The sequence below is a fragment of the Chroicocephalus ridibundus genome, chromosome 4 (assembly GCF_963924245.1).
Source record: "Chroicocephalus ridibundus chromosome 4, bChrRid1.1, whole genome shotgun sequence".
NCBI classification, from domain to species: domain Eukaryota; kingdom Metazoa; phylum Chordata; class Aves; order Charadriiformes; family Laridae; genus Chroicocephalus; species Chroicocephalus ridibundus.
In genome coordinates, this window is record NC_086287.1 from 73114461 (window position 1) to 73139531 (window position 25071).

At 45.9% G+C, this 25071-nt stretch overlaps 1 protein-coding gene across 4 annotated transcripts; it reads right to left on the bottom strand.

Annotated features, from left to right (window-relative positions):
* Window positions 1-4944: 4944 nt before the first annotated feature.
* CENPT (centromere protein T) lies at window positions 4945-24994 on the bottom strand. 4 transcript variants are annotated; one of them, XM_063334027.1, is made up of 14 exons: window positions 24748-24994; window positions 24126-24249; window positions 23469-23562; window positions 22081-22214; window positions 20599-20632; window positions 19268-19410; window positions 18372-18800; window positions 16531-16737; window positions 13555-13731; window positions 12631-12831; window positions 10098-10188; window positions 7738-7902; window positions 7191-7295; window positions 4945-5344 (listed from the first exon to the last, which is right to left on the bottom strand). In XM_063334027.1, the coding sequence occupies exons 1-14, from the start codon at window positions 24814-24816 to the stop codon at window positions 5221-5223; spliced, it is 2097 nt and encodes a 698-aa protein (XP_063190097.1). In that variant the 5' UTR covers window positions 24817-24994; the 3' UTR covers window positions 4945-5220. The 4 variants fall into 4 exon arrangements, with proteins under 4 accessions (XP_063190097.1, XP_063190096.1, XP_063190099.1 ...); XM_063334026.1 differs by having other exon boundaries at window positions 19259-19410; XM_063334029.1 differs by lacking the exon at window positions 16531-16737.
* Between the last annotated feature and the right edge of the window lie 77 nt (window positions 24995-25071).

Genomic DNA, 25071 nt, shown 5'->3' on the forward strand with positions numbered 1-25071 from the left:
GGTACGAGGCCCCTGGGATTTCTGCCTTGAATACTGAACTTTGTGCCAGGCACTTCCAAAACAAATCGCAAAATACCAGGAAAAGAACCATAAAAGGATTGAAGAGGGAGACGCATCATCTAGCTAGAACCCAGATGTCCTCACTGCAGGTGGATCTAGGAGTATTCTTGAGAGGTCGAGTTGGAATGTAGGAAAATTCAGTGTCTCAAAAAAGGAGAGGGAACATAGGCACAGAGAAAGCGTTTGGTAGACGAACACCAAATTTGGAAAGCTTGTCAAGAAAGCCCCTAACAGGGAGGTAGAGAAAGCAGTGGGCTACAGAGAGCAGGAGTCACTCATTTTGCTTCACCCTGAGGGCTTCAGATCCCAAAAAGTTAACAGCTGCTTTCAGTGCCGGGCATTCCTCTTGCCCTTCCAGCTACATAGGACTTGAAAAATGTGTCCATAGAAGTCTTGAATTTAGTTAACCCTGACTTTACCACAACTCATAGGATCAGGGTTGGAAGGGACCTTAAAGATCATCTAGTTCCAACCCCCCTGCCCTGGGCAGGGACACCTCCCACTAGATCAGGTTGCTCAGAGCCCCATCCAGCCTGGCCTTAAAAACTTCCTGGGATGGGGCTTCCACCACCTCTCTGGGCAACCTGTTCCAGTGTCTCACCACCCTCATGGTGAAGAGCTTCTTCCTAATGTCCAGAATCGACCCAGCTCTAGTTTTAATCCATTCCCCCTGGTCCTACCATTACCCGACATCCTAAAAAGTCCCTTCCCAGCTTTCTTGTAGGCCCCCTTCAGGTACTGGGAGGCCACTATAAGGTCTCCTCAGAGCCTTCTTTTCTCCAGGCTGAACAACCCCAACTCTCTCAGTTTGTCCTCATAGGAGAGGTGCTCCAGCACTCGGATCATCATCGTGGCCCTTCTCTGGACACGTTCCAGCACATCCATATCTTTCTTGCAGTAGGGGCTCCAGAACTGGACACAGTGCTCCAGGTGGGGTCTCACCAGAGTGGAGTAGAGGGGGAACTCAATGCTGAACACATCCCAGCAGAGGGGAACAGGGAATCTTACCTCTCCCTCCCACGACATTCCCAGCCACCGGCACCCCATCATCTCCTGCTGGCGGCTGAAAGCCGTTTGGATCAGGACCCGGCAGCCGAGGAAGGTGGTTGCTGATGGGTCCCTGCAGCGTGGCTGCCGGGGAGGCAACGCCATGGGAGGACAGAGGAACCAGCAGCTGCTCCCTGGAGCTTCTCTCCTTCGGAAAAGAGGGTTCTCCGGGTGCTTCAGCAACACAAAGGAAAGAAGCTGCAAACTTCGTTCCTGCTTCAGATCAAAATTTTCAAACTCTGGCATGCAAAGCCTTGACGACATACTCCAGAAGTCCCATAATGGCACAAAATGTATTTTTAAAAGGAAAAGTTTTGCAATATGTTTGTTTGTTAAAAGAACAAAGCTGTTTCCTTTTCAGTAATGAAAAAAAAAAAATCCCCTTTCTTGCATTAATGGAATTAATTTAAAAAAAATAATTTGAAAAATGCCTCACCTTTGTATTGGTATCGCCTGCCAAAGAGATTTTAACTGTACTGGTCATCGTTTCCTTTAGTGTTGTGTGAAACCTGTTTAACTTGCAGGTGGTGCTGCCAGGAGCTAGGCGGGATTCCCAGGCGTCCTTATTAACTGCCCCTTTGGCTGTAGTTTTGGGAACTCTGCTGCGCGTGCAGCTTACTCCAGAGACGGGGATGCACGCTTCCAGTGGCGTCTAGGACAAGGCTTCAGGTGGGGAGAAACAACCAGAGGGTGGCAGGCGTACCGCGAGACCATCCGCTGCGCCGCTGCAGGCAGAGCCCACGCAGGCTGTCCCGCCCCAGGAGCGTCGGAAGAGCCACTGGGGAGATGATGTTTGCACCGAGCTCTGACTTACCCCGACCGGACCACGCTCAGCCCCGCTGGGTCCTGTTTGAGCCTGAGAAGCAGCCGCCTGAGCCCCTCCTCCTTAGCAGACACCTAGAAATTATTAGTCAATTTAAAGACTCCAGTCTAAGGCAGACTTAAAGGCTCAAGGTTTTCAAGTTCAAGACAGATGCTGAGAATTAAGGAGGGGAAAAAAAGAAATCTACTTAATTTTTCCTCAGAAGTTAAATAAGCACCTTGTTTTACCTTGGGAATTCCAGACTAGCTAAATACAAGGAAACCATGTTAAAGTGCCAGCCTGACCCCCTGGAGAGACACTGAAGAACGACACCCAAGAGCAAGTTTGATATCCATGTTCCATCCCCCCAAAACTCGTCTGTATGACGGGCCTCATCCCTCCCCGGCTTGTGAATCGTTTCACAAAGTCACAGTCCTCTGCACCTGAGATCCTCTGTGGTGCCTGACCTCACTCCTGGCGCGATTTAGGTTCCCTGCAAGCCGTGAAATCAGAGACGAGGATTTTGCTTTTATTGTTTCCCTACTTGAGGAACACAAGGGAGCGCAGTGCGGACCAGCAACCACCAGTATGGAGCGGTGGAAGGCAAAGCTCCCTGGCTCACCCCAGAGCGGAGCAGCAGAGCCCCCGCGGGTGTGTCCAACACGCAGAAGATTTTATTCGCGCTTGTTACTCACAGAGTCCCTGTGGATGGTGACGTGGGATGCCAGCACAGGACGGTGCTGTGTCCCAGGAGCGGGGTGACCTCTGCAGAGCGAACCGCAGCTCAGGACCTGCCTCACCGGGCAGCTTCTGGCACTGCTGCCTCCTCAGTGGCACTGCCGAGGTGACCTTCCAGACACAGTTCTGTACCTAGAGTGAGGGGACAGCCCCAGAGGCGGCAGGAAACAGCTGGGGAAGCGCAGCCTTCAGCTGCGGTGGGGTTTAATCCCCTGAACCCAACTGCAGTGGGGTGCTTTAACCTCAGCTGGCTGCCAGCCACCCCTCCCCCAGCCCCTCACTCCCCCTCCGCAACAGGACAGGGCTGGGGGGGGGGGGGGGGGGGGGGGGGGCGGGGGGAGAAATTAGATGGAAAGAGCTCATAGGTCAGGATAAAGACAGGGAGATCGCTCAGCAATTACCGTCACGCTCAAAACAGACTTGGCTTGGGGAAGATTAATTTAATATACGGCTGTGACGGTTTGAAGAACCCATGACAATTTCTTGTCGTTTAGATAATTATTCTCTCACCCTATCACCCCTCCCCACCCAGGAAGGGGAATCGGGAGAAAACAAGGAAACCCAAGGGTTGAAATATAAACAGATTTAATAGAATAGTACTAAATAATTAACATCAATAACACTAAAGAACCAATATTGATGCCAATATCAATATAAAACACACAAGGAGAACACACACGGCTTCCACCAGCAGAAGCCATGCACTCCCCACAGGGACAGCCAATGTGGGACCCTGCGAAGGCTGCGGCTGCGGGAGGAAGGAACCCTGTGGCTCAGAGCTCCAGCACTGGGGCAAGGAATTCTTGGGATCGCAGCCATCAAGGGAGAGAGAGAACTCCTTAGAAAACTTCCTAATTTATATTGAATGTGACATTCCAATAATCCTGTTGGCAACTTGGGTTAAGTGTCCGGGTCTCACTCCTCCTCATCCCCGCACCTGGCAAGCTCGAAAACACTGAGACCTTGAAACCCGCATCCCAGAGCTGGCGATAAAGTAAATATTTTTCACAAATTCAGACAATCGAGTCTTCTAAAAGTGCAGTTTTCCCAGGCTTTACAAGAGACTTTACCGAAAAGTAAAATTACCGAAAGAAAAGTTAATCCTGTCGCTCAAACCAGGACAATTGCCAATTAAAAATACAGTAGGATAGTGACAAACAAAGACAAAATTAAGATCTTCCCCCTACACCTCCTTCTTCCCAGGCGCAATTATCTCCTCCCTGCTAAGCAGCGCAGAGGGGATGTGGAACTGGGAGTTCGGTTTGTCTCCGATGCTCCTTCCTCACACTCTACCCCTGCTCCCCAGTGGGGTTCCTCAGTGGGGTACAGTCCTTCAAGGACCGCTCCAGCGGGGATCCCCCACAGCTCCCTGCCAGCAAACCCGCTCCTACCTGGGCTCCTCTCCATGGGCTGCAGCTTCCCGCAGGGCATGTCCACCCGCCATGGTGTGGGGTCCTCCGTGGGCTGCAGGGTGGGTATCCGCCCCACCACGGTCCTCTGTGGGCTGCAGCAGGACAACCTATTTCCCCATGGCCTTCTCCACGGGCTGCAGGGGAGTCTCAGCTCCAGCGCCTCCTTCTTTGCTGACCTCAGTGCCTGCAGGGTTGTTTCTCTCGCATGTTCCTCCTTACTCCTTCCTCCCACAGCTGCTGCACAGTGGTTTTTACCCTTTCTTAAACAAGCCAACACAGAGGCGCCACTAGCGTCACTGACGGGCTCAGCATGGGCCAGTGCTGGGTCCATTCTGGAGCTGGCTGGAACTGGCTCTGCTTGAGCTGGGGGCCAAAGGCCACTCCTGCGGCCTCCCACTGTCCCACTACCAAAACCTTGCCACCAAAACCCAATGCGCACAATTAACTCATCTGACTCACTCTCCTGGTCTACCTACCACGTGTGCACCACAAAACTTCATCTCTCAAGCCATCTTAAAGTATCACTTGCTAATTCCCCGTGGGATTAGTTATATATCAAGGAAGTATAGGGCATATTTCCCCTTTCAATTCACATCAATAAGCAGCCGTGGTCACCGATGGATTATGATCTACTCTTGCCCCAGCAGACCACAACAGACTGGCAAAGGGGGACAAGACCCCAAGTTTGAAAGCCCCTGCTCTAGAAAAATACACAGCTGAACAAAGATCTGCTTCTTTTTGGAAGGCAGTACGTAACTTTTCTCCTTCGAGCAAACAGCTCAATAGTACAAAGAGCATCACCGCAGCTGAACGTCCATTAGGCACACTTTGAACAACGCAATGCAGTGGCCTTTCAGCTCACTGGAATAAGCAGCATTTCTCTCGTGCAGAATACACGTAGTATTTTATTTATCAGAGCTGTACAAGTATTCAGTGGGAACATAAAAAAGATTCAGGATAGTCGAGTTACTCGTAATAATAGCTGGTGAGGTCGAGCAGGCTGGTGTGACAGCCACAGCACAACCTGCATCAGTTCAAAAGAATGCCGACCGTTTATTGCCCCATTCGTTACTGGTAGAAAACCGTCACAGGGTGACGTTACACAGAACAACCTAGAGCCAGCTCTGCAAGCCGGCCATCCTCCCGCCCGCACGGGAACATTCACTTGCAGGGGATCACTTTGTTTCCACTCACAGCAATCGGAATCAGGAGCTTCCTGTACTCCAGAGGCAGGTAACGCTCTATCAGCACACACAGCGGCATCTTGTCTGTCACCAGCCCTTGTCTTCGATCAAAAAGAAGAGGGCAGAGAAAAAAAACAGAGACTTGTTAGCAAAAAGCGTTTCCACTCAAACTTAGTATCAGAGTAAAGTTTTTAAGGTTTTTCTTGCAGTGACATTTTTGCATTTAATAGCTGAAATGCTGTGGCTGCTTGTGACAGAGAAGCTACAGGCGTCTATTTGCAGGCAGCTTTCTCAGAGGATGCACTAGGCCCTGCGTACGGTGCAGGCGCCAGGTTTGCCTATACAGGGATGCAGACCAGGAGAGCTACTGCAGACCAGCATCCCACAGAGGCACGTGTCCTCCTCAGTGAGAGTCAACATATCAATCTTTACCAAAGACATATATGCTCACTGCTTTTTAAATTCACAATCCACCTGCCATGGGATAAATTTTATTATTTAAAGCCATGCATGAGCTAGACAACAATTTCGGATCCCTTTACGAGGCAGTGGAAAGGCATAAAGATATGTAGAAAAAGGTAAGGTAACAAGAGTATAAAATCCTCAAATCTGGCCAACTAAACCATCGCACCTCTCAGCCTGTTCATGCTAATTTCAGCACACACCTGCCAAGTGGGAAAATTACAATCTCCAGACCAGGACAGCAACTGATTATTCTTTTTAAGCAGCAGCACCAGCTCCATCTACACAGGCCCACGCTAAGTCAATGCCTTTAATCAGATGTGCCCGCAAAATCCCTCAAATGACTTTAGCATCACAGCTGAAACTCTGCCAGTGGAGACGAGGAATAACAACTTGGAGTCATGACTTTAAACAAGGAGCGATGAATTTGTTTCAGGCCCTACAGTGTTTTACAGAGGGCTCCCAAGCCAAGAACAAATCCCTTGTGTTTTGGTCACAGGACAAAGCGAATTCAGGCATGATATGGGGGAGCTGAGGGAGCCCACAAGAAAGAGCAGCAGTGGAGAGGCTCTGAGAACAGCTTGCTGGCTGCTGGCCAGCCTGCCCCTCTGCGGCGTCCCAAAGCGGAACACAGTTGATAGGAGAGGCCAGCCCTGGGCTGCCAGGCTGGAGGCTCATCTTCCTGCACTGGAGAGGAACTGTCAGTTTGAACCCTAAGTATCAGCCTTTGCAGAGGCAGGAACTACCTGAAAGGAGGTAATAGATAGTTGGGGGTCGGTCTCTTCTCCCAGGTAACACGTGATGAGAGGAAACTGCCTCGAGTTGCGCCAGGGGAGGTTTAGATTGGATACTAGGAAAAATTTCTTCACCAAAAGGATTATCAAGCATTGGAACAGGCTGCTCAGGGAAGTGGTGGAATCACCATCCTTGGAGGTATTTAGAAGACGTGTAGAGGTGGTGCTGAGGGACATGGGGTAGTGGTGGTTTGGGCAGTGCTGGACTCAATGATGTTAAGCGTCTTTTCCAACCTAAGTGATTCTACACTTTTGTTTGGAAGAGTAAGTCATCAAAACAGATAGCAGGGCATGCAAAAATGCTCACGCTGTTTCAGTTGCAAGTGCTTTTAACAAAGACATCGCTCAGGGATGCCAACGGTGCAGCCCAGCCTCGTGCTTACCGTTACTCTGCTTCTTCGACTGACACCATCCCCAGCCACAACTGCTTCACGCTCACACACTTGTTCCACAGACGACTCCTGCTCTCCCAACCCCTCTCTACCTCCTCTTGCCCCTCCACCATCATCACCGTGAAGCTCACATCCACAAATGCCCTCCTGGCCAAGTGGCATCACGCAGAGTAAATCACAAGATACCACACTTACTGTGGAAATACTTTCTGCTAGTGCACACTCTGACAAGGACAGTCTTACCGAGCTATAAAAGCACCACTAACATAACCACAGGTTAATAATAACCCTCCCTTTACCTTCTCATGAGGACTTCCACGTCAGCCATCTCCACTGTCTTCCTCCCTGCATGGTGGGTGTAAGCTTCCAGATCTCTGCTTAGCTGCTTGAAGTATCTCACTGAGCTGCAGGAGGATTGAGGAGGGAAATAAAGTCAGGCTGCAGAGCGGAGCGCGTGAACACCTGCCACTCACCCACCTCTGCAGGGCAAGTGGCACTAGAGCTGCTCGCCGTGCGGGAGAAGAAACATGCCAGTGCCACCCCACTCACAGAGAGCGCTAACGATGTTAGCGTGCCGTTCGCTACAGCAGGTTGGAATGGTGCGGTTTGCACTGGTTGGGAGAAAACCCAGAAGCTCCTGCAAGGCAGCGCTGGTCACGGATACCCTCACAGCAGCCAAAAGCACCTAGCACATTTCTGTCCTTTTAATCGGCCCTCCCGTGACTCTCCCTAGCTGTCAGCTTGCCAACAGCACTCCTGACAGGTTTGTTATTTCAGGAGACAGAAGAAAAAAAAAAAAAAAGAGACTAAAAAGAGCAGGAAGGGGAGCAGTTTGCTATCGCTTACCATTTTTCAACAATTCTGAATGCACCTCTGGCCACTGGCATTTTCACATAATGCCTAAATATCTTCTTTATCAAACTACTTGCCACTCTAGGCTCACGCGTTTTCTTCCGTGATGCTCCTGACCTCTTTGGAACTGGCTTAGCCTGCAGCGGCTGCAGGGGAGACCTTTGGGGAGAAATCAAAAAGTCACACATCAAACGAACGACCAGGCTGAGTTTGGACAAACCTTATGCTGAATTGGAAGACGGAAGAACCACCTTGAGCTCTCAATTCTTTCTCCCTCCCAGCTCCTCAGAACTCTCATGCCCACAAAGTAGTTTGCAAGCAGTTCACATGGCATTATGACCTTGGGAGATGCAATCCAGGCTCGAGTTTCCCCGGGATAAGCACAGCAGCATAACAAATAGCCAGCAAACTACAGATCACTCCAATCCATAAATAGAGTTTTCACTGCATCCCTGAAATATTCTCTCCCCAGGAGCGCACAAAGTCTGCAGCATCCACAGGTGACCTCTGTATCTGCAGACAGGAGCCTGGTCTGCAGGGTATACCGCTACACTATTGCAAATGTTTTGCTTAGTGGGGGTTTTTGTGGGTTTTTATGTTTGTTCAATGGTTGGTTTTTTTGGTGGGTTGTTGCGTTGTTGGTTTTTTTTCCCTTAAACAAGACTGTAAGTCCCAAAGGAAACTACTACTACTTTCCATTCAAAAGAGGAAAACTTGTAACATGACAAAGGGGAAGTGAAATCCCTGGATTTAGTCAGTAGCCAAGGAGAAAACAACAGAAGAGACCTGGAACTTCAGGCCAACGCATGCAATACCCACAGAGGTAGTGCATGGGTCATTTGATTCTCTCTCCAGCCCACCTACATGATTCTGTCAGAACCTCAGGGGCAGCTGGAAGAGATCAGCTCCAGAGGTGACGTACATGTAGTAGCGAGACAAAAAAACAGTTATAATTTATTGGTTACCGTTTCTGTCCTTCAGTTCACCCATTTGTGAATGATTATATATGAACGTTTGGTCCACAGCATAATGACTGTATAAGACTTCAGCATTTCTAAATAAAACGTGGTATAGTTGGTATAGTCTAATCTGGTATAGTTGATCGCAGTAGAATTGTACCAGTATAAAGAGATTATTTTATAGCAGAATGCCTTAACCATGGCTCTCACAAGTACATAACTCAGAGTATTCCTCAGGCTTTTAACCTGTGCGTCGCTACCTTGGGAAGCAAGCAGACCAACTCAGAGCCAGATGGTATTCCATAAAGTGCAAACAAACCACGCACTTTTTGTGCAACAGCTTCCTGTAATCGAGGCTCTGAACCTGTAATTATGATCATCTGTTATCTCAGCACATCTTGAAAGCCAACTGTCAAGCCTATTAGTGTCCAGAAATTCCTATAAAGAACATGCGTCCCAATATATGGGCTTCTTTTGCCAATGAGGACTAGCACACCCTACAGAAGAATTAGTATTCAGACGTTCCATATATATATATATATATATAAAAAAAAAAAATAAAGAGCGCATCCCAATGCAGAATCCCAAAGCAAATCTGCATTCATTCAGTTCCATGTCAGCAGAGTATCAAAGACTCCTTCTTCTACTTTATAAATATATTTTACTATTTGTGATTAGAGCAATCATCCGGCACCTTCTGTAAGCATCATCCATCTCTCTTCACAGCAGTAAAGGGCACCAGAATTTGGTTTTATTGTTTATTGCGTCAATGAACAAGTATCTAGAGTCACGGGCCAGAAAACTCCTCCTGTTCCCTGGGACCCACTGTTAGCGGTTCTGATGAAGCATACAACTTCACCAAATTTCTAGTTAAGAGGGTGACAAATGTTAATTAATTATTTGCAGTAACGCAGAGGACAGGTTCACTTTCTGCCTCTAGGTGAGCTTCATTTTACATTCAGCACATGGCAACCGCACACAGCTTTAGGTTTCTAACCTCAATACAAACATGTCATTTCCTGGGATCAATGTAACACCATCTGTAATTCCCCTTCTGCACGGACCTCTGCATCCGATACTGGAGTCTATGGCTCCAGGGTAGTTCACCAGTTGAGAAACCCCTAGGAAAAGGTTTTGGCCTTCGGCACAAGAAAATATTAAATGAACGTTCATTGGAAGGACTTGAGGCACCAGCTCTACTCTGGGGGAGTACTGACACTCACTTGATCAAACCCTTTATTCAACTGCTAAAGCAGTGAACAAACTGAAGACTTCAAGACTGCTTAGTCCCTGCTAGAGCTGATAAAGTACAAAACAACTGACAAAGCTGGGCTCGGCTCTCTCCCTCTGGTACTTACTTCTACCAGGTCACTGCTGAAGGTGACTTATACTTACTTGGGAGCAGCAGGTTTTGCAGGACATGGAGTTGACAGCAGTGGCTTGTAGGCTGCAGCACGGACAAACCCAGGTGTCTTCATGGAAACCTCTATAAAAAAAAAAAATGTACCTGAGCAACTGAACGCCATTTTCAGAGTTCCTGCAGCAAGCAGTGCTGCTGCTGCAGCAGCAGACAGAAGCCCAGCCAGCTTTCCCCACATCTGGTCCGGTGCCTGCGCTCAGGCTGTGGCTTCATGGCACCCTGAACCAGCAGTGTCCAGTTTTGGGCCCCTCACCTCAAAAAAGACATTGAGGTGCTGGAGCAGGTCCAGAGAAGGGCAACGGAGCTGGTGAGGGGTCTGGAGCACAAGTCCTGTGAGGAGCGGCTGAGGGAGCTGGGGGTGTTCAGCCTGGAGAAAAGGAGGCTGAGGGTGTAGCCAGGGGGGGTTGGTCTCTTCTCCCAGGGAATAGGCAACAGGACAAGAGGAAATGGCCTCAAGTTGCACCAGGGGAGGTTTAGGATGGAGATTAGGAGAAGGGGTGATTAAAGAACTGGAACAGGCTGCCCAGGGAAGCGTTTGAGTCACCATCCCTGGAGGTTTTTAAAAGACAGGCAGACATAATGCTTAGAGATATGGTTTAGTGATAGTTTTTGACCGAGTTAGGTTGATGGTTGGACTCGATGATCTGAAAGGTCCCTTCCAACCTAGGCGATTCTGTGGTCCTATAACTGCAGGCTGCTGCAGTCCCACCCGCCCCACCTCCTGCCACACAGGCCGGTGGCTTCCCTCAGGCTGGACCAGCAGGCTGGGCAGGGAGCAGGAAAACACACTCGGGGGCCAGGCTGCAGGGGATGATGGCTGGGTCAACTTAGGCTGCCAAGAAGCTGCAGCCTCTTTTTTCCCCAGAGAGAATTTCAAAGTCTGCAAGCTACTGCTGCTAAATCAGCAGCAAATTCTCCTGAACAGAGACAAGCAGACCATTACAAGGGTCAGTCTACCAGCATCTCCCTTATTCACAGATTTTCATAAATTCCCTCTACTAAGGCTGAGGTTATAGTCAGTTCCTTACCTCTTCTTTGCTGTGAACTACTCATATCAGTTTCCTCCAAGTCTAATCTGCATCCTCTAACTTCACTCTCAAACTTCTTCACTTCTTAACAAGTGAGCACAGGAAAGTAAAAAACATTAACACAACTGAAATACTGAGCAGCCTCCTGTCTAGAAGAGGAGTGGTCACGGAGGGCTTCTTGCCTACCAGTTTCCCTTGTGAGCTGAGTGCAGCTCAAGAATCCAGCATACCTGGTATCGCAACGCTCCCCAAGAGCTAGGACACTGGCCCCGTTGTAAAAGCCCAACTACTAGAGGCCTCAAGTACTACTGAGAGTTAAACTCCCCAACTCAAAGGGTCAGGAGTCTCTCAGAGAAAGCGAGGCTGGATGAACTACCGTGGTTCCTCGCATTAGCTTCTTCTGAAGAAATACTCATGTGCCAGAGGGACAGGGAGCAGGAGGCAGGGGGAGAGACCAGTTGTGCTGAGGTTTCCAGGGTATGTTTAATGACAAAAGCACCTATTTTTTCATCTTGTCTTCCTGCTTTTCTCCCTCTCCTTATCCAATGACACCTGTAAGATGCTACTCTTACTGTTCCACCCTATCAGCAGGGATCTCTTCATCAAGATCTTTCCATCTCTTCATACAGCTGTGTTAAAGAGAAGCATGTTGACACACTATTGTCTAAGAACAGCTACAGCTTTTCTTGTGGCAAAAGTGTACTAGCTCACCCGTCGTCTTTGTGCCTTCCACACTGCACACATACAGGCATTGATATTCTCATTACAGCTGTATTTCTCCACAATGCCTCAAATTCTGGCAATGGGATTCTTTCAGGACATCCCCAGTTCAGTTTTTTATTTCAGGATGTATTGTACTTCAAAAGACTTTAAGACCAGTCAAAAAGACACCGCCAAAACACACTCTGGGCATTCTCAAACGTGGCCTTGATCAAAGAGAACTCAGTCTGATGTATATGCTCTTCCAAAAGGCATAAGCACTCTTGGGGCAACAGAGCAGACTGATGCAGTGTCTGAAGAACTGTTTAGAAACAGACACTCCTCTCAGCTTTCTGGAAAATTGGCCTACTTTTTTCGTTAACTGGAAAGGAAATCTGTAACTCCATGTACTAAATACGGTGTTCTAAATTTAGGTTTCAAGTCTGGACTTACATGACTGGCTGTAGAAACAGCAGTTCGATGCTAAGACATTAACAAGTCAGCATGAAGTTAGGAAGAAAAAATGGGGGATACTCCCATGTCACTGTATAAAACCCTTTCGCAGTTTTGTCTATTTGTGCACTTCCATTACCTTCACCTCAAGAAGTACAATATGATCCAGGTCTCTGAAGCACCTGATGACCCAGTAACAACCTGGTCCTAGGAATAGCAGCCAACGTGATAATCACATTATTAACCTTGTTGTTCCTCAATCTATCAAGAGATAACAGGGAAAAAATTCTCCAGCTGCCTTCCGCTACTGCTGCAATAGTTTTCTTACCTTCATTCTCAGGGCTTTCAGCTTCATCCTCAGTAAGTTCTTCTGGACCATCTAATTCTACCATGATAGCCTGGTTTTCCAGTTCATCTGCTTGTTCAACAGCTTCATCTAATGGCTTCATCGCAGATTTTTCAGAGGAGGAAAAAGCATGAGAATGCCTGCCCAGACTTCCAGCTTCAACACCTTTGGCAATCTCACGTTCTAGATTTCCAAAACAGGAGAAATACATCACTGAAACAAGTATCATAGACAAAACTTCAGAGCACTCAGAAGAATGAAACCCAGCTTTCCATTCCTGACAATGTTGCCACCTATTGTGTTCCTGTCTTCAAGGATTAGGGTGTCAATACGCTAAGCTAGATAAGCTAAAGCACTGATGAATCCTCAGCTTTTCCCTCTGCTACATCTAGGTGTGCAGAGGTCACATGAAAAAAAAACAGCACTAGGTAACGTGGAGATTTGAGGGAAATTTTTATCTGAGCTCCTTTTAAATGTGCTTCCTTTAATAAGAACTTTTATCTCAAAAGGCACCAGAGCCTTAGTGCAATACATTGAACACGGAAGACCCAGCAATTCACAAAAAGTAACTTGGGAGATCCTGATTTGCTAACACACTCAGAAGGCCTCCAAGTTTTATCAATTCTAGAATTGATAAAGAACTCCCACTAGTAAATTTTAGTTAAGCTTTCCACAATCATGTATTTCTAAGCAGTATTGCCAACATAATTTTGTTTTCCATTTGAGCAGAATGCAGTCTTTCAGCTTAAAATGCCAAAATTAGTTTGCTATTTTCCCAGCATTTAGCCCAGATTCCAGAATGCAAATAGAGTTAACAAGTCTCTCTCCCAGCACTGATGCCAACAATGCAGCTCGAGAGGTTTCTGGTATTAGAGATCATCTTCGGTATTAAGAGGTTGTCCTCACCAGCTTTGGGAGAGCCTTGGTCTTCAACACTGCCTTCAGCTACTCCCTCTTCTTCTGAAGGGGCCATTTCTTCTTCGACTCTGGCATCCTGTGCTGTAGTTATCTGTGATTCTGCTTTTTTGATCAGTTTCTTCTCCAAGTGTTCAGAATATCCAGAATTTGCACGATGTTCTGCAGCTAAAATAGGAAATACTATCACCAGTTTGACCTACAAAAACATCCCCAGGCGTACAGTTTAACAACTGCTAAAATTTACACGGTAAGTAAACTCAGCAATAGCCATAAGCTATAAATAAGGGAAGGAGATGCCATTCCCTTCCAAAGGTTTAGAGCTGAGAAACACACAACTTTTCCTGTTTGTTCTACAGCCACCTAATTAGGGTGCACATCAGAGACCCATGAATTTCACTTATCAGTAAGCAGAGCTCCTCGAGATCTGCCATCTCCATGTCTGTTCTCACTTTTGGTGATTGTGTGAAAGACCAATTTGTTTTCTTTTAAGTCTAACAATAGGTGGAGTTTGCGCTCAGATTCTCCTCTGCACTTCCTCAGTTTTTTTCTGTATAAACGATTTTGGAAGAGGTACATTGCGTGCAAAGAGGAGAGTGCCAAGCAGTGGTTTTAACCATCCCAGGCAAGCCTCTAGCAGGCAGGACGAGGAGAAATAAGTGGATATATAATTTGCACATCTTTAAAAACTTCAGCTACTGCAGTAGCTACCGAAGTACTGAAGAATACTTAAGTACTCCTTTTCCCTACATACTAAATCTACAGTTCACCTGTCTGTCACCATGTAGCTCAGAAATCCACACAGGTAATTGTCTGGAGAAATCTTACTGGGAACGCTCGTAGTACTGTCACTTGCTGAAGGGTTTGGAAATCTTGGCTGAGCCCAGGATCAGAAGCTGTAAAAATGGATTTTTACCGTCCTCTCCAGTGACTGGGAGTGTTCACACTCACGAGCACAAGTGTCAAGGTCTTGGGAGCCCCAAGCCCCAGCGAAGGGGACAAGAAAATTTGGCCAAAGGTGGTGGCAAAACCCAGTAATACCAATTATCACTAACCAGAACATTGAGCTCCCTACACCAACAGAGGGCAAAATCTTGCCTAAAGTTAAGTGAAATATTAACTACCTTTGTGGGAAGACGACAGAAGCTCAGCTCGACACTAAGACTGCCTACTGCAGACAGGCACCAGTGATTCTCCCACTGGATCCCTACTGGGATATGGTACTTTAACAGTGGAGTACCAGATGCTATGGACACATTCAAGTCTTAATTTTTACTGATTTCTTCACCTGTTGCTAGTAGCAACACCTCCTGTAGTTCGGTATAACCTGCCAACTGTCTGTGCCAGTTGCTCCTCTCTAGTTTCTGCACTGACAGATCAGGGAGCTGATTGTTTCAATTTGTTTGCTGAATCATCTCCTGCAGGCCGCTCCAGGCTTTTCTTTTTAAACATCTTACGTTTCACTCCCATTGTCTTTTTTCCCAGGTTGAGCAGTCCTTATCTTTAGTCATTCAATGTACAGAAACTGCTCCATATATTTGAGTATCATTAATGGTAAAACTGTTCTCCTCTACACCTTCTCTAGTTCTGTTTGAGATGGAGAGGTTAGAACTGCACGCTGTATTCAAAAGGTGAGCATGGCAGTCGTTTCTGTAGTGGCAAAGTGATGTTTTGCCACCTCTTCCTTTCATGATAATTTTTACATATTATTTGCTTTTCTGACCACCCCTCAAGCTTTGAGCTGGTGTTCACAGGACTGTAACAGTTCTGAGGCGACTTATCAGCCTCAAAAGTCACATCCCATTTAAACTTTACGCTCCACAGGTGCGCCCAAGTAAAAGTGTAACAGGACAACAGCCTCAAAAAAAGACTACAGGATGCCAACCTTACGCAATTATAAGTTTAGAGATGCAGAATATCTGCTACCTTAATAAACTACTCTATAAAAGAACTGTTTAAAAGAAAAGGCTGTATTATCATGATAAAAAGGCAACATAACTAATTTTGCTGATACACCTGGTATATGCAAGCAATTACTTGTGGATGGGCATTGCAAGTATTAATTGAAAAATCTAATAATGGAACTGTTGGTGCTTTAGACTGTTCAGTTTCCATACTGTCATAAGGTAATTCATATGAAAGTTTAGACCTAATTAAGCCTAGGGAAAACTAAACCCGCACTGCAACGGTCTTCTCTCATTTCCAGACACTGTTGAAAAAACAATGGGAAAGACTTAAAAAGGATCCTGAACTGGAGTATGGAAGATGAAATCCAACCAAACACAGGAATTTGTGCCTGCACATACCCAAAGCTTTATGTAATGACTGGGTAATACCTGCCACCCTCAGCATCTGTGCAGAGGTTTTACTGTCTTAGATTCTAAGGCAAAAGGATTTCAGAGGAAACTGAGATGTGCTTGTGAAAGCAGGCAACTTGCATGACCAGGAACAAGGAGGTATTAAGGCCCAACCTACTAGTGACAGTCTTTATTGCTTAAGGGAGGGCAACCTTCAAGCCCTTGTCTCAAGGGAAAAAGATGCTGGTTAGTGCAGGAGAACGATAATTGCCAACGTGGCTTAAATAAATACAGTAAAGCATTAAAATGTATATAAACAAAAAGAGTTATTAGCCAGGTGTATTCCTTGCCAGGAGGCAACTATTCATCTCTGCTGTGGGAAGATGAGCAGTACTACAGACCTACCACCAAAATACAAACCTTTATTTCATTTGCAGTCACTGTGAACAAAGCAAATACTGACGAGAAAGCATGTGCAAAAGTAACAGCCTGCTTTTAGGAAGCTTGTCTGAAAATGTTCAGAGTGTATCTGATATGACTTGAATTAAATGATCTCCAGCATTTACTGCACAATAAAGTCCTATTTAACACCGCAAGTCACCTGAACAACTCTTGGTTTTAATTGGATTAAAGTAGTCCATTCACTTCTAACACTGAAAGCACTCCTTACCCTCTCCGAGAATCTCTTCCTGTTCAACTCTGTTCACTGTATTAGCCATCTCCTCTTCTGTATCGCTTGCGTCTAGGTCTTCAATTATATGGGACACAAATTCTCTCAAAGACTCTGTGAAAGATCTCTTAGGCTTTGGAGTAACTGGGGATCCCAAACATTTACTTGAACTTCTGGACGTCAAAGAGGAGCTCCATCTATTAACGGCTAGAAATTGAGAGCATTAATGTGCCCCCACCATCTTTTTAAACTCTCTTTTAGCTTTCCTGATAAATAAAAACCCCACCAAGCAGAGAGCGGAATACACACAAGAAAACACTCATCCTTTACTTGAAACAGTTTAGGGAGTTCACATTGCACCTTAGGAACCAGTTGGAAAAGTCCTTGCCAACTATTTTTCGATTCACACTGAGGAGCGGCATTGACATCAGCTACCTTTGGTAAAACAGGAGAACTTTTGACGTTAATGCCTTACAAACTCCAGCATCTTTAAGATATGCTCTCTTAAACTACCCCTCCTCTTCCTCTCATCTGATCCAGTCCCCTATTCCACATCCTCCACGCTTTTCTCCACGTTATTTGTGCTAGAAGTGTCTGCCATTGGTCTCTTCAGAGCACCTAACCTTCGTCTGCTATCTCTTGTCCTTTCAAAACAACTTTTCACACCAAACTTGCCACAGACAACCCTCCAGTAGCACAGTATGGTGCAAGAGTCCACCAGGAATTAATTTCTAAGTTTTCCATGGCAAGAACTCTTCTGCTGGCTTGAGCAGTACTGAATACACCAACCATTCTTTAAATATGATTGCTGTGGCCCTTTTGACAAAGGATCGTTAAAAAAAAAAAATGAATGAAAAAGAAACATTAGCTGTCCATACTTCATGGAATGCATAGGGATTTTTGGTTGAAGCTATTTACCGCAGCAGATCCTGTCCTGGCTAGCCATCCCAGGGACACTAAGCAGAAAATTTTAGGGTTACAACGGTGCCTTGGTGCCTGGTCCACGCAATGTGAGGAAAACGTGCTCCCATTCACACAGACAGGACAAGGTATTTACAAGGGAAATGAATGCAGGAGAGAGACACCAGACAGCAAGGAGAAACCAGCAAGTGAGAGGATGTGCAAAGCACTGGTACAGCGTGACTACGACAGAGGTGACTCCCTCTGTCCAAGGGATTTTCAAGGCCCTGGAGACAGAGAAGCGGTTAGTTGTGACATATAAACAACATTACCAGGGTAAAGATCTAGACTAGTAACCTCCTGAGACTCCTTCTAACTCTACCTAAAATTCCTACATATTATCTCCTTATCACACCATATTTGCGTCCACTTCTGGGCTCCCCAGTACAAGAGAAAGACGGACATACTGGAGAGAGTCCAGCAAAGGGCCACCAGACTGGAGCATCTCTCCAAGGAGGAAAGGCTGAAAGACTGTTCAGCCTGGAGAAGAGAAGGCTCAGGGGGAATCTCACCAATATATGCAAGTATCTGAAAGGAGGGTGTAAAGCAGATGGAGCCAGGCTCTTCTCAGTGGCGCCCAGTGTCAGGACAAAGGCAACAGGCACAGACTGGCACCCAGGAGGCTCTGCCTGAACATAAGGAAACACTTTTTGACTGTGAGGGTGACCGAGCACTGGAACAGGTTGCCCAGAGTTTGCAGTCTCTGTCCTTGGAAGTATGTAAAAGCCGCCTGGACATGACTCTGGGCAACCTGCTCTAGGTGGCCCTGCTGGAGCAGGAGGGCTGGAGAAGGTAACCTCCAGAGGTTCCTTCCTACCTCAACCATTCTGTGATTTCAGACAACATCTGCTAAGCCCCAAGTCCTAACCCGTAGTACTCACCGCCAACCACCACCTCTTCTGAAAGAGAAAGCTGTTCCATTGGGTTACTCTGCTGGGAATGTTCTTGCTTATCTTCTTGCTGTTTTGCAGGTGTTTTTGGAGATACAGGACTCATTCTGTCAACATGCTTGCGATCAAGGATTAAGTCCTCAGAATATCTTCGGGTCCTTCCCTCATTTTTGCGCACACTGGATACCAGGCCCCCCAGCCTCGCTTCCTCTTGAGCTGCATCAGAAATCTTGCTTCTCTGTGCTGAAGTTTTGGAATCTGATAGCTGTGGTTCAAGAGCAGAAAGCTTGTTTTGGCTCTGTTCGTCAAACTGCGGCTGAACGAAGAGCTCCGTGTTACCCAGCATGATTTCTGCATCACTTGTCAGCATGGCTGTTTGAATCACAGATGCTGTTTGCGACTCCACAAGATAGTCCTCTGCTGCTTAGAGAAAGTTTTAAAACAAGTTTTATGTGAAAAACTGTTCAAGGTCATACGGACACAGGTTTATTGCCAGAACTTGTATAATTCAAAATTTAAGCTATTCAACCAAATTTTATTCATCCTCCACAGAACAAACACTGAAACTGTATCACCACAATTCAGTGCCCCTCACGTTCTCTACCAAATCATCTCCTTAGCACCCACAGTTACAAACACAATCCCAAACGATTGCTGTGATATAAATCACCAAACTGGGTGGAGCATATATTTAAGTGCACAGAATCAAAGCAAATAGAGATGCAGAGCCGCATTCTAATGTTGCCTCCCAAATCACACTGGATTTCTGTGAAACTGCTAGTAGCCTCTAAATTGTAAAATACAGACCATGCTTCAGCAACTGCTTCTAAAAGCCACCTTATGCAAGGCCCTCCCTCCCAAAACAGAAGTAACCATACAAAAGAAACCTTTTCTCTTCAGCATGTTCTGTTCCACTCCGCCTTCAAAAGCTTCCATGTCAATAGCTTTGTGATTTTTTGGCCTCCGGAGTAAGCCTCTCTTTTCAACAGTGTCTGGTGGGATCAAGGAACCAAGAGACATGTGAAGAGATCTGTAAAAAGAGGAGGGAAGAAGTAATTTTCCAAACTTATGCACTCTCCTTTTACCCTCTGATTACAGACATGGTGCTACTAACAGCGAGACATTTCACAAATCCCTTAGCTAGGAGGAATTTCCCCCCAAAAACCTCAAAGATTACATGCCTGTCTACTGTAAACAAATCATTTAATTTCATATCACCTGACATCAGGATACATATCACAGAGATCAGGAAACAGACTGTTTTACAGCCTCCTACCTCAAGAGGGCTGCAACAACATATCTGAAAAAAGGTTCAGTAATTTTAAAAAATTGAAGTAACAAAAAAGAGAATGAAAACAGATGTTTGAGACTAAAGATGTCATCTAGATGATAGCTGGGTGGTAAGAGGACTTCAGAACAAGTCTAAGAAGCTGTTTAGTATCGGTATTCACAGCAAAGCACAGCCACCAACACAGTGTAACTTTTTTGAGATGGGAGCTAAGACAGCAACATGCAAAGCACAGGAGAAGATATATCTCATTATACATATTTGCATCCTAAAGAGACTGGCCATGCTCAGCCACCTCCTGTCCCTCTCTCTGGACAACCCAATTAAAAAGGGGATTCAGAGGATTCAAAGACAGGAAGTACAGAATGCAGCCCTGCAAATCACCTGCATGGGACCACAGGCAAGGGCTGCAGCAAGAAAGGTGAAATAAATTGCTAATGATCCTGGCCACGGTTAGCAAAGTACATGGGCAACACTGGAAAAGAAGTTCCTTGACTTGTTAGAAGTTCAGGGAAGTTTGATTCATCAGTTGCATCTGTGCAGTCTTTAGTCCATTAACAGGCAGAGATAATGCTCTAAGGTACACTGTGTACTGATTTATTGTTGGAAACATGAGAATGCAAGGGAAAAAGGAACGATCCTAGTAAGTAAAAAAAAAAAAAAAAAAAAAAAAATGAGCAACAGTAGCAATACAAGCTACACCAACCTGGGCATGCAGTGCAGAGCCACAATTTCTAAAAAAATCATGAGGTACTTAGTGTAACACCTTCAAATTCCACCAGCAGAGTGGGAGATAACTGTGTTATTTCTAACACAGGTCTTTATCATAAACCCAGGTATCTATACTGTTCTTCACAACTTCAGAGGTGATGAATCAAGACAGCTATAGTTAGGACACCGAGAAATTAAGACATTTTAGTTTAAACTCACCGAGCCAAAGCAGTGCTGTTCAGCGTTGACTGAGCTAGAAAAAAAAAAATTGTGACATCTTAGTTGGGAAACTACACTAGCTGAGAAACTACCCTCTACACAACAGGCTACAGGAACACCCCAATGGATGTTCCTCTTTCTAGAGCCAGTTATGCTACAATCCTCAAAAGTTACATTTTGGTGAGAACAGAATTAGATGACAAGATCACTTCACAATTTCTTGTCTGCATTTCAAAACTGCATATTATAATTCTAATAAGCAATTTCTGAAAGGGTAATAAAAGTTATTTCACAGATTACTCAATATGGCACATGCCCTCACACTCAATAATATCAATGTTGTCACATTAACAGCAAGATGCTAGGCTAGGCCCTCAGCCACAACCACCCTTCAGCAACCCAAACCAAACGTTAAAGCATCTGGAAGCTTTAGAAGTACTAACTACTCCACAGATTGCTGGCGAAACTGTAACTCAATCCTGTTCTACTCACAGAGTCCCCAAAATCCAAAAGCAGATCTAGAGAGCAGCAACATAATCATGCTCATACAGGAAAATAATAAGACATGCCCCCTCTGCTTTTACAGAGCTGCCCGCGTGTTAGCGGAGCGCAATCAGACCAGGTATCAGGCTGAAGAGAAACAAACTGATTTTCTGACCACGGGCGAATCAGGGTGGGATTCAGCTCCAGATTACCGTATCCAAACACAGGCGTCGATGTTCCCATTACAGTCAAGCACAATTAATCAAATGTAGGTGTCTACTTTAGGGCGAGCTGAATCACCCTCCAGGCTCCACATCTCCCCTAAACTTTAGGAGGACTTCAGTTATCTAGTGTACACACAGGTAATTTGGAGCTAAGGTACAGGTGTTGGTAATTTGGAGCTGAATTCTACCCTTGAATTCTACTCCAGTTGCTACTGCCAATAGGGTATGTAAACCAAAGTGTGGTGTTTTACCTTTGTCTCTTAAACCACAATTAAAATTAAAATGATACTTATGAAATTTGCAAATTTATGTTTAAAGGGAAGATTTATTCCAATATAATATTGGAATATTATTAATATATACTAATTTAATATAATTAAATTCCAATATACTTTCTTTTGTAGATCTACAAGACCGTTTCTTCTCAAACAAGAACTTCATAACTTATTTGACAACAGCACAATGTGTAGCTTGTTCTATTTTTAAGTTTCTGGAATTGAGGGGAAGACAGGCATTGCTTCCCTTGGAGACACTTCAAAACTCAAAGAGCACCGAGTTGCAAAAATAGTCAAGAAGTTATATACAGTCAAGGCAGAGCCTGTAATTTGGCTCAAAAAGGCTTATTTTAAATTTGATGGGAGGGGCTTTTACCTTCTCCGCTACGCCTTTGGACAAGATGCTGCAGTCTTGCTTCCAAACATACAACTGCAGCAGGTGAAAATCGACTGACAGCAAATGCAGTGCTGAACAGGGTAATTTTTGACTGTGCCCTTACCTTCGTTCTGAGGAACTCTTTTGTCTGCTGCTCTCTCAAATTCAGAAATGCTGAGTTTCTTTCTCTTCCTAGTCATACGGAATGCGGCGATAGACGTGTCCTCAGGAACAAGGTCTGGCAGTTGCATTTCCCCCCTACCAATACAAACCAAGGCTTTAATAAAGGACACTGTCACTTAGCTACCATAGGAAGGTCCCTGTAATGTTGCTGAAAAGCAAATTAGAATTATTTGTCCTTGCTGCAGCAGGACAAATACATACTAGCTAGGACTAGCTAACACATGGAATGCAGAAGCCTGCAAAGATCCAACTGTCTTGTCTTTTCATTTCAGAAAGGCTGATGAGAGCACATTCAAAGACATTCAAGAACTACAACAAGCAAAATCAAGAAGGAACTAAAATAATACTGCTCATCCTTTTTGAATTAAAAAAAACAACAAGCAAATAAACAAGCTATAAACAAGCTACTACACTTACAGAAGACTCAGGTGTTTCTTTCTCTATCAAAAAAACTGAAAGATACAAGTTTGCTTAATATTTTACATGTCCTGTTTAAGGTTGCTTACAGTCAATGCAAAGAGTTTAGCTATAGAGACAAAACAAAAGAAATCACATTATTGAGAACAGCCTATTTTGCAGTAAGCAAAAACACATAAAAGTGTTGTGACAAAACTGGCCAAAGCAAATTAAGACCTACCAACACTACCGGTTTTCTTCTATTTCATAAGAAGTGGAAGGAAACAAACCACACTTCAGCCTCTTAGTCAGGCCCATTAACTTAAAATATTAAAGGAGGCTAAATGTGAATAAAAGACAGCTGAGCCTCAGGCAAACCTCACCTGCAAACCACTCTGCAGGAAGGCAGTAACCCCTAGCAGCCCAAAACAAGGACAGCCAAGAAGCAGCAACACTGTAAAAAGCTACAGCAGCCTGCATTCTGAATACAAGATACAGCGGTCACTCATTACACCTCAGCACTGTCAGCACATGGCCTGTAAGTCTTGGGAAAATCCAAGAACTTCTATTTTAGTATGTCACAGACAACTAAGAAAAGTAGGCTTCCATCAGGAGACTTATTGTACCCAGCACTTCCACTGCAAAACAGATCTTAAAAGTCTCCATTTAAGGGGGACAAAGCACAAACCTGCAGTATTTACTATTCAGTCCCCCAGTCCCAGTGACTCCTATGCGACTTTTAAAGTCAACTAAATATTTCTGAAAATCCAACCTGACAGAGCACAATCCTGATCATTGAAACAGAAGTAAACGTGGAACAGGATGATCTTTAACGTCCCTTCCAACCAAAAGAAATCCTGCTCCCCAATCCCATTGATGTCACAGGAACTGCAGCTATACCTGCTAGGGTAAAAAAACACAAATATTACTTACATGCTGGAGACCCTCCTAGATGGGAGTTCTGATCGAGCTGCTTCTGCTTCTTCATGTCTTGATATCCGAGGTGCCAGAGGTGAAACTTGTGGTTCTGCCAACAAACCAAAACATTTCCTTTCCATAACTCAATACAGCAAGAATGCTAAAATGCAGCAGTGTCAAATACACGTTCTGTAAGTTACATTTGTTAATGGGTTAAAATAAAGACCTGGTGAAAACTACAGGGCTTCTGCTCCCAGGAGGGCTGACACGCACAGTGACAAAGCCAACAGTGACAAATGGCAGTGTCGGGGTTCCACGAGCTGAAGTTTGCAACAACACGTGCCTCTACAATTTACACACGATCCTACTGCTAAAGGCAGCATGAAGATTACATGCTTGTCCACCAGGGTAAGAAGACTAAGTGAAGAGGATTTTCAAGAATATGATTTCATCAATGCAGGACCCAGTCTTTAAAATAAAGCTGCATGGCATCACCTCATTCAGCTGACACTTTTACATAAATCAGTCACACAACAATATGCATTCCTGTTCCACATAACAGAGTAAAAATAACAGGCTACAAGAGAACACCTCCTGTTCTCAACTCCAACAAAACATTGTCAACAAAACATTGTCCTTCTACTCTCTGTTTTCCAGAAAAAAGATACTTACGGGTCTGGATGATTCTCTTGAGCATAACCCGTGGCGTGTCATTGTCAAGATCTGGTAACACCGTCGGTCTCTGCTTCAGCAAGGTGGTTCTGCCAGCCTTCTCCTTTCTGGAATCAGATACAGTCTAAAGAGAGGAATGAGAGGTATGCAATTCAAAAATTGTCTTTTCATCATTAAAGGTGAATCTTAGCATCAAGAGCATTCATCACCTGTCTTCTAATAAAAATCTAAGCTAGCGAGCATGAAACATTTTCCAAATTCCCCAAAAGAAATCGTGCACATTTGCTTTCTAACAATACTGGCACTTCATTTTTGGGCAATTCACAAAGGCCTGTCATCCAGGTGGGTGTCAACACACGACCCCTGTGGCGAACAAAAACCCGAGGGACCAGAAAGCGCAGCCCACAACGCTTCATCCCTCACAGCCCTGACCTAAAACCCTAAAACCTATAGGCGGGCAAGGGAGCGTCCGTTGCTCCACACTCCCAGGGCCTCGCTTCTCCCTCACGCCGAGCGGGGCGACCCCGGCGGGTCTCCCGGTCCCGACAGCGGCTCCCGGTGCCGCTCCCTCCTTCCCCTCCCACACGCCCCGCGGCACGGCCGCCAGACCCTCATACACCACCTTGATCGTCTGCCGGCCACTGGTGCCGCGCCGAACCCCGACGCGGGTCCGCGGACGGCTGTCGGCCATGGTGGGGGGTTAACGGCCGCAACGCCTCCCGCCTCAGCCGAGCTCTCGCGAGACGGCGGAACTCTCGCGAGACCAATCCTGGGCTGGGGGGCGCGGCGCAGTGTGGGGCGGGTAGTTCCGGCGCGGCGGCGGCGGCGCGGTGCATTGTGGTCCGCGTAGTTCCGGTGCGGCGGGCGGTGTCGGCGGCGGGCGGCAGGCAGGCCGCGGTTGGCCTTGTGGGAGCTGTAGTTCGGCGGGGGCCCCCCCCGCGCCCGC